Below are 9809 nucleotides of genomic sequence, written 5' to 3'. Positions count from 1 at the left end.
GAAACAATGAATCCCAAGAAAGAACAACGTTCGACCACGTGTCGAAAGATAGGAGGAAGCAATTATAGGTCAGTGTTTAGTGTGGAGTGTTCGGTACCAGCCAGTGGACGGTAACAGTACACTGAATCAAAGGAAAACGACGGCGTTTCATGGAGCCACTTGGTGGAGTCATATCATTATTGACGTTATTCACGTCATTATGCATATAAATACGTGTCTTTGGGGAGCGTTGTGTATACCAAAATTTCTTAAGCTCTTCCTTCAACTCCTCTCATTATACGACGTCGTCGTAGTCTTCTTCTTTTTCTTCTCTCTGCTCTTTTCTTTCTTTTCTTCCTCTGATTTTGATTCCATTAACACATCACAATGTGTGGTATTCTTGCTGTTCTTGGTTGTTCTGATGACTCTCGAGCCAAAAGGGTTCGCGTCCTAGAGCTCTCTCGCAGGCAATAATTTATTATTATTATTCTATATAATTTGAATTCATAATTGAGTTTAATTTACATGCATGATCCGTATAGTGTTTTCACATGTTTACTCAATCAGAAATATCATAACTTTTATAATAATTAACGTAAAAATTAAAATTAAAATATAAAAACAAATGTACCTTTTTTTTATGGATGTAAAAGAGAGAAGAATTTATAAGCTATCTTAGTTTTAGTGGTGTAAATTTTTTAGATATCTTGAAATAGAAGACGCTACTGTATTTGCTGGTTTTGTAGATTTTAAAATTTATTAAATTCGAAGAAATGGTCAGCTGTATTTAAAATTTAGTAAATTAGTAAAATGTTTTATTTATTGGAAAATGAAGTATTAATTTGGACGACCATAAAGAAAAACATGGTACCAAGGTGACGAAATGCTTTTCCATGTTTGAACTTTGTAGTGGAGAAATTATGATTGATAAGGTAAGTGCGCAACTATGAATGAATAATATACTGTAAAATAAATCACACCGTTAGTTGTGTTTATGCATCATAATATGTCTTCAAATTCCACGTTAATTTTTATTTTTTATTGAATATTGTCTTAATATGTTATATTTTAAAAAAATCATTTAAAAGTACAATTTAGTTTATTTACAAATTAGTATATTTTTTTATCAATTTTAATTTAATTTAGTTTCGTCTCCGAAATCCAAATAGAGAAAGTGAGTTGTGTTGTGTGGGATCTGATTGAAAATGCAATTATTGGTTATATTTGGTGGGAAGCTTCCAAAAAGTGATGACGATTGAAATCCAATAATTGAAAGGGATTAGTTGGTCGTGGAGAATTGCTATTTAATTTTATGAGATGATTCATTAGTTGTTTTCTATGCTAATTTCAGTACGTTGGAAAAAGAAAACATGTTTTCTCAAAAATAAGATAACATGAACTGAAATTTAGTATAATTTTTTAAAACAAAAATTTTATAAACCAAAAAATTAAATTATTTTTTTAATGTTTTCTGTCTCTCAAATTTGCATAACCTTTTTCTGTCTAGAAATTTTAATTTTGTATTCACACGAAAATAATCATTTATAAGAATATTTAATTACTAAAAAACTTTAACTTTTAGAAGTTGCCTCAAATACATTTCATGTACAACTACATAAAGATATATTGGTAAAAATTGAAAAACTTGAGTAACAGAAAAAAAAAAATTCTTTTTTTGTTCATAACTCATTGATATAATAGTGTTATTATAATTTATCTTAACGAAAGACAAATATGTGTCTTTTATAGTTTAGAATCAAGATAACAATATGAAACTCAAATTAAGTTTCAAGTTTAACAATGATATATTATTATAATAAATAATTTTACATCATCAAATAGTTATACGTATTTTTTTTATGAATATGATTTTCATACTATTTATTTCAAACTGAACAAAAGTATTATACAGGTTAATTTATGATTGAATTATGAAACAATAAAGAAGAAACTTGTATTTTCTTATACAAATATAGTATTGGTACGAAATAATCATAACTAAAATAAATATATTTATATTCAACCACAAACTAAAATATGTTGAAAATCATAGCAAGAATAAAACATTAACATTTTTGTCATAAAATAGATTGGGTTAATAATGAGAATTTATATTTATTGAATTTTGTTTTGTTGTTGTTGAGGTCACAAACAGATTGAAGCACCGTGGGCCTGACTGGAGTGGGCTCCATCAACATGGTGATTGCTTTTTGGCGCATCAACGTTTAGCGATAGTAGATCCAGCTTCTGGGGATCAGCCTCTCTTCAACGAGGACAAATCCGTCATTGTCACGGTAGGCCATAACCTCATTCAGCAATAATACTTCTACACGATACTCTCTTCATCTCTTTCATCTTATTTTCGATGGAATTCACAAGATACCACATCCACTGTCAATAAATAAATTATATAAATAAACATAATCATGATCTTAGTATGAAATTTTTTCATCCAAATAGTAAAGATACATCAAAGAATGACAATAATAATTTAATAACCAATTTTTTTTACTTTTATTTTTAATCAACTTGAATCTTCAAAAAAAAATATTATAAGTTTTCTATCTTCTTCTACTAATTCAACAATGGATGTAAATGATTACTCAAACACAGGTGAATGGAGAGATTTACAACCATGAAGAACTCCGGGGACAACTTCCTAATCACAAGTTCCGAACTGGAAGTGACTGTGATGTTATAGCACACTTGGTTAGTCATCTTTTATGTATTTTTCTCCACTCAAAATCATCAAGAATAATCAATTTTATTAATGATTAATCTTGACTAATAACAATCTCTTTGATTATTTTTCGTAAAAAAAAAAAAAACTCTTCTACTTCAGACACTTTCTATTTGATTGAATTAAATATGATTCTTCCTAATGATTGTGTTTAAAGATTTATACAAAACAGTTTATTAATTTAGATTCCTTAATTTTAATTAAATAATTAAGATTCACTTTGATTAAAATAATTTACTTAAAATTATACCGTGAAGATTAGTTGATGTCACGTCATGATATGTAAAGTAAGAGGAGTGTTTTGGTATGAAAATGACAAAAGCAAAAATGTTAGATAATTTAAAATATATATACAAGTCACGTATAGGTTTCTTAAGTACTATCCTTAAATAATTTTAAATCTCGATTATACTAATATAATTATGTGACCAAAATTTAACGTTAACGCCAAATCAGTAAGATTATTTCACTTAATGAAAAGAGGTTTTTGATGACCATTCCTTTCGATGAGTGCAATTTTTTCTGAATCTTAGCTAGAAATTGAAGAACTCATGGTTGAATAAAGTGTAGTTCTTAACAAGTTCAAGTTATTGTGTTTATCTTTGAAACAGTACGAGGAACATGGAGAAGACTTTGTGGACATGCTGGATGGTATCTTCTCGTTTGTTCTTCTGGATACTCGTGACAACAGTTTTATAGTGGCTCGAGATGCTATAGGGGTCACTTCCTTGTACATTGGTTGGGGATTAGATGGTAATAATGTTATACTATGTCTCACTTTTGAATTAAACTCGTGGAACATTTTGTAGTTTCTGTTTGAAATTTTGAATTGAATACATGAAATGAAGAACATGATAAATACAAGTTTGGCACCACTCTGTGTTCAGGCTCTGTTTGGATTTCGTCTGAGATGAAAGGCTTGAACGATGATTGTGAACATTTTGAATGTTTTCCACCTGGTCACTTGTACTCGAGCAAAGAGAGAGGCTTTCGCAGATGGTACAATCCTCCATGGTTCTCTGAGTCTATTCCTTCTGCTCCTTACGACCCTTTAGTTTTGAGACGTGCTTTTGAGCAGGTAAGTTTCACAAAAAAGTCTAAAATCGCGTTTGAATAACTTTGTTTGATAACTTTTTCATGAGTAAAGTGAATGTGGTTGATTTCAGGCTGTGATAAAAAGGTTGATGACTGATGTGCCTTTTGGTGTTCTACTTTCTGGGGGTTTGGACTCATCATTGGTGGCATCCATCACTTCTCGCTACTTGGCCAACACAAAGGCTGCTGAACAGTGGGGATCAAAGTTACATTCTTTCTGCGTAGGACTTGAGGTGTACCATCAAATCAAAATCATGAATGGTTCGCTTTTATGAAAACATTTCGTGTTGCATTAATCCTTTGTCACCATCTTATGTTGAGTAGGGTTCACCAGATTTAAAGGCTGCAAAAGAAGTTGCTGACTATCTGGGCACTGTCCACCATGAGTTTCACTTCACTGTGCAGGATGGAATAGATGCCATTGAGGATGTTATATACCATGTTGAAACATATGATGTGACCACAATTAGAGCAAGCACGCCCATGTTTCTTATGTCTCGGAAGATTAAATCACTGGGTGTGAAATGGGTTATCTCGGGAGAAGGATCAGATGAGATCTTTGGAGGGTATTTGTACTTTCACAAGGCACCCAACAAGGAGGAGTTTCACAGAGAAACATGCCGCAAGGTCATACATTTATCATGCTCATTCGTTGTACAAGTGTTGTTGACAGAGTAATAATAGTAATGTTTTTGTTGTGCAGATCAAAGCACTCCACCAATATGACTGCTTGAGAGCAAATAAATCAACATTTGCTTGGGGTCTCGAAGCCCGAGTACCCTTTTTGGACAAGGAGTTTATCAATGCTGCAATGAACATTGATCCCGAGTATAAAATGGTACAAGTTAAAAATGTGACTTCATCACTTGAAAAAATCTATGAAAACATTACTAAAACTGGTCTACTGTTTGAATGCTTTAGATAAAAAGAGATGAAGGACGAATTGAGAAGTGGATTCTGAGGAGAGCCTTTGATGATGAAGAACATCCGTATCTGCCAAAGGTACCATGTTATTTATCGAAATGTGTATGTATGTGTGTATATATACATACATATATCTGCAAAATTGGTTGGTTAAACTAACATCTACACATTTACTTTGGTGCAGCACATATTATACAGGCAGAAAGAACAATTCAGTGATGGAGTTGGGTATAGTTGGATTGATGGTCTTAAGGCTCATGCTGCAAAACATGTATTGAATCCATTTTATATGACTGTGTTGGAAGTTTCATTTTTATTAGAGATAAGACTAATTTATATAAGTGAATGCAAATCTTATCTTACAAGTTGATTTTGTGGAATTGGGTTAAGTTTTAAAGTACACTTCTTAGTACTCTTCCATGGACTTCCATGGAGTTTGGTGTGGTCATGATTTTGCTTATTAACTGGTTTTTGACATTTTCTTTCCCTAGGTGACTGACAGAATGATGCTGAATGCTGGTAACATCTACCCTCACAACACCCCAGTAACCAAGGAAGCATACTACTATAGAATGATCTTTGAGAGGTTCTTCCCTCAGGCAAGTTAATGAAGAAACTCTAAATTAACAGAACCCCAGAAGCTATCTGTGATTGAAAAATGTGTTTGTTGGTTTGGTTGTGCAGAACTCAGCAAGGCTCACTGTTCCTGGAGGAGCAAGTGTTGCATGCAGCACAGCAAAGGCTGTTGAGTGGGATGCTTCTTGGTCTGGCAACCTTGATCCTTCTGGTAGAGCAGCACTTGGAGTGCACATTTCAGCTTATGAGAAGCAGAACAATTTAGCCAACAAAAGTGTAGAAATTGAGAAGATTATATCTATGGATGCTGCTCCTCTTGGAGTTGCCATCCAGGGCTAATATCAAGCTCTGTGACTCACAATAATTGGGCGAGAATGAAGATCATTAAGCTAAACACTGATGAAAAATTCGCCTGCTGTGTAATTTCATCTTCGCAAAGCTTTATATATATATAAGGCTTTCTGAAAAGAAGTGTTCAGTGTAGTATTATTACCTTCAATTCTGTGATTTGAACTCTTAATAAGAGTGTTTCTTTTATTAGTTATGAACTGTTTATTAGAGTTTCAATTAGATTAAGCATAATTTTATCTGGAAATTGTTTATTAGAGGTTTGTGACAAAAGTATTGCTAGGGTTGGACTTAAACCTGCAAGTTGACCTCAACTTCGTAAACCATTGAGAAAGAGTATCAGTGATGATGCCGCACATATCAATATGTTCTTTCTTGATTTATTTTTTTTAAACTACAATGAATAAAATAAAATAAACTTTTATAAAAAAAATTTTAAAAAAATTATTTGTGTTAGAATTAGAACTTGACCTAATTTATGCCCAAACCATTATCAATCACTTAAACAACATCAACTCCTACAAACCAGACGATGAATCAACCCCACAAACCAATTGGATGAACTTTTCACATAGATAGTATACCGTCAATTTCCTTTTACCAAAATAATATACTATAGGTTTTATTTACTCAGATAACACACTTTTACTATATTAGTTCAGAATTTGATTTCTAGAAAACCGAATTTTGAACATGATTTTGTAACAAGTTAACGGCATACTTTTAACAAAAATCCCAAAAACATACGTGTAAAATTTGATTTTCCGAAAATTGAATTCTGAATTAACACAGTAAAAACATATTATCTAGGATAAATAAAATTACTGTATGCTATTTTGGTAAAAGAAAAATTACACGGTCAATGCAAAAAATTCATAATTGGATAGGTATGGATATATTTTACAAATTGATGACTTGATGTGATTTAGACTTTTTGAACTTGAACCATCTACGATCGATGATGGCTGTGATAGTGTTCACATGAGTGTGGAACATATTCTATGTATATTTTTAAGGTTAAAATACTTTTTTGTCTCAATTTTTGTCAAATTTTTTTAAATAAGTCCTAATTTTGGTTTTGTGTTTAAATAGGTCTTAATTTTTGTCAATTTTGTTCAATTGGATCCTTTTTTGCTAACACTGTTTAAATCATTAACGACCATGAACAGTGATTGTCACGTGTCACTTTGTGGTTTTTTTGAATTTTTTTATTTTTTTAAAATTTTTTTAAATTTTGTTTAAATGTACACGTGTCAACCCAAGGGTGTGTCACGTGTCACTTCGTGGTTTTTTTGAATTTTTTTTTTGAATTTTTTTAAATGCCCATGTGTCAACTCAGTAGTGTGCCACGTGTCAAAGTCAATGTTCTAAATTTAATTTGGTTCCTATATTTGTTATTTTTGTTCAATTAGACCCCAATTTTTGTTAACATTAACCAATTTGGTCCCTCTCCAAATTAAAACCAAATTTAATTTTTATATTAAAATTCACATTTTTTATTAAATATTTTAATATAATATATTAAAATTTGCATCATTATAACTTTGATATAAAAATTAAATTTGGTAGCATCTTCAATAGGGACCAAATTGATTAATGTTAATAAAAATTGGGATCTAATTGAACAAAAATAATAAATATAGGGACCAAATTAATATAAAATGTTGACTTTGACACGTGGCACACTACTGGTTGACACGTGGACATTTAAAAAAAATTCAAAAAAATTCAAAAAAAAAAATTAAAATTAAAAAAACCACGAAGTGACACGTGGCACGATCCTGGGTTGACACGTGTACATTTAAACAAAAATTTAAAAATTTAAAAAAAATTCAAAAGAAATTCAAAAAATTCAAAAAAACCAGGAAGTGACATGTGACAGTCATTGTTCATGGCCGTTAATGATTTAAACCATGTTAGCAAAAAAGGACCCAATTGAACAAAATTGACCAAAATTATGACCTATTTGAACACAAAACCAAAATTATGACTTATTTAAAAAAACTTGACGAAAATTGGGACTAAAAAAATATTTTAACCTATTTTTAATGATAGATTTCAAGAGTGAAAAGGATGAATTAAAAATAAAATTTGTGTTATTTATTTTAAAAGATTTAAAGGTTAAAGCGAAAATATTTGAAAATAAAGTTTGTGAGAGTTTGAGAATAATTTGATGATATATAAAATTCTTTTTAATAAATTAAAATGTAAAATTACAAATTTACCCTTGTGGTTAGAATTAATATAAAATAAAGATTTAATAATTTAAAATAGGATTTTGATGATTAATTTTAAGGAGAGATATTGTACCAAATGTAAGTACCAAATGTTGTTCGCAAATATTGAACATCTTGTGTTGAACTATTTAGGAGAGATATTGTATGCTCCATATTTACTTTAAAATAATTAGATTACTTAATTAATTTATTTTTCTTTAAATATAAAAATTATAAGAAAATCTTACACTTTAAAGTTCTATACCTATTAGAATTTTAATGATTTTATGAAGATAATATTTTTAAAGTTCTATCCACATTAGAACCTTCATGGTTTTTATGAAGATAATATGGACAGTGGAGAACTAATCATCAAATCCTTAAAAAACAATATAATGGAGTATAATGGAAATAATGCTTAGAAAGTTCTAAAATTTTTCTTTAACCCATAAATACAATTTACATAATTTATACTAACTTTTTGAATTTTTGATTGATAAATAGTTTGTAAAATTTATATTGTTATAAAAAGTTAAACAAAAACCTTCACAACTAAACTTTTTATGAAAATAGTGAAACTTTTGGTAAAATTATTTCATCATAAAAAATATTCCAATAGTGAATTTTTTAATATTTTCTAAGCAATAAAGAAAAGAAAAAATATCTTGCACCACAAACTTAAAAACAATTTAATATGTGTGTTAAATAATCTTCTTTCAAGTTTGATTACTAAAATGTAAGGGAGAAGTGAAATTGTACATTTTTTTTATATGGATCGATCTTAATAATCATTTTATGTATAATTTATTTGAATGTGACTATTATATAATTTTGACACATACAGGTGCATCAGATTGAAGTGTATATTTTTTTCTTTTTTGGATAAAATATGGTTTTATACTTTTAACTTTGAGTAAAATTTGGAATTGATTTTTTTAAAAATCTTGAACAAATTTAGTCTCTCGACTATGTAAATGTGTGAATTTAGTCATTTTAATCAAATTTTATGAAGTTTATTTGACGTTTCAAACATATTTTATTATAATATTTTAGTTTTTTTATACCATATTTTTTCTTCAATGTTAATTAAGAAACGCATTTGAAATGTCAAATAAACTTTAAAAAATTTGGTTTAAAGGACTAACTCCACACATTTCTAAATATAAGAGACTAAATTAGTTCAAAACACACATACACACATACTACATTAGTTTAGGTTATTTTCTTGTTTGGTTGTTTATAGGCTAGATTAGACTCTTTTATTGAAATAATTAAAAGTTACATTGCATCGGGAATCTTCTATATTTTAAGTTTTAGTTGAAGTCTAAATCAAATAATATGTTAAAGAAAAATCTCTAAAATTTATGTTTAATTTGACCAAGTCAGAGTATATTTATGTCTAATAGTATGATGCATAACATAAATTTTAGATTTTTCTTTTATGTATTATGTACTTATTTAAATTAGTTCGTCTAAATTTGACGTGCATTAAATTTGACGTACATTAAGGTTTTAATTCAATGTAAATTTACGTCATCCATCCCTAATTTGATGTATTACGTGACGTTAAAAATTTGAAAACATTAGCATAAATGTATCAATTTATTAAGAACTCAAAGCTTATTTTAGTCTAAAATAATAATCAATTTAGAGGATATAACTACTTCTAAGAATATATTTGGGTATCGTAAAAGTAGGTTATAAATTAGCTTGAATAGTTTCTATAAGAAATTTATATTTTAGTTAAGGTATCTCTATTTTAAAAAAAAGGTGAACAGAAACTATCAATTTTTTCAAGAATATAGGATGGGATTAATATTTATGTATGTAGATAAATTAAGAACAACTAAAATTAAATAAAAAGTTATACAATTGTCATAAGCAGGAAATGATAACCAGGTAAATCCTTTTACCCACTGGAACTTCCATTT

At 29.1% G+C, this 9809-nt stretch overlaps 1 protein-coding gene across 1 annotated transcript; it reads left to right on the top strand.

The window, feature by feature from the left end:
- The first annotated feature begins 213 nt into the window (after positions 1–213).
- LOC114194393 (asparagine synthetase [glutamine-hydrolyzing] 1) lies at positions 214–5881 on the top strand. Its single transcript, XM_028084579.1, has 12 exons — positions 214–446; positions 2135–2273; positions 2593–2688; positions 3331–3472; positions 3607–3797; positions 3886–4047; positions 4139–4441; positions 4518–4652; positions 4736–4816; positions 4923–5009; positions 5230–5337; positions 5423–5881. Exons 1-12 carry the CDS (start codon positions 367–369, stop codon positions 5651–5653), a joined length of 1755 nt encoding a protein of 584 aa, XP_027940380.1. The 5' UTR covers positions 214–366; the 3' UTR covers positions 5654–5881.
- The last annotated feature ends 3928 nt before the right edge of the window (positions 5882–9809 follow it).

The sequence above is a fragment of the Vigna unguiculata genome, chromosome 8, assembly GCF_004118075.2.
Source record: "Vigna unguiculata cultivar IT97K-499-35 chromosome 8, ASM411807v1, whole genome shotgun sequence".
In the NCBI taxonomy this organism is placed as follows: domain Eukaryota; kingdom Viridiplantae; phylum Streptophyta; class Magnoliopsida; order Fabales; family Fabaceae; genus Vigna; species Vigna unguiculata.
The sequence above is the reverse complement of the archived record's forward strand: the minus strand, read 5'-3'. Positions and strand labels throughout refer to the sequence as shown.

Excerpts from the sequence above, each read along its gene's own strand:
- LOC114194393 (XM_028084579.1), top strand. The coding sequence starts at position 367 with ATGTGTGGTATTCTTGCTGTTCTTGGTTGTTCTGATGACTCTCGAGCC. Across the intron at positions 4,653-4,735 it reads TTGATCCCGAGTATAAAATG|ATAAAAAGAGATGAAGGACG; the intron begins GTACAAGTTAAA and ends TGAATGCTTTAG. Across the intron at positions 5,010-5,229 it reads AGGCTCATGCTGCAAAACAT|GTGACTGACAGAATGATGCT; the intron begins GTATTGAATCCA and ends TTCTTTCCCTAG.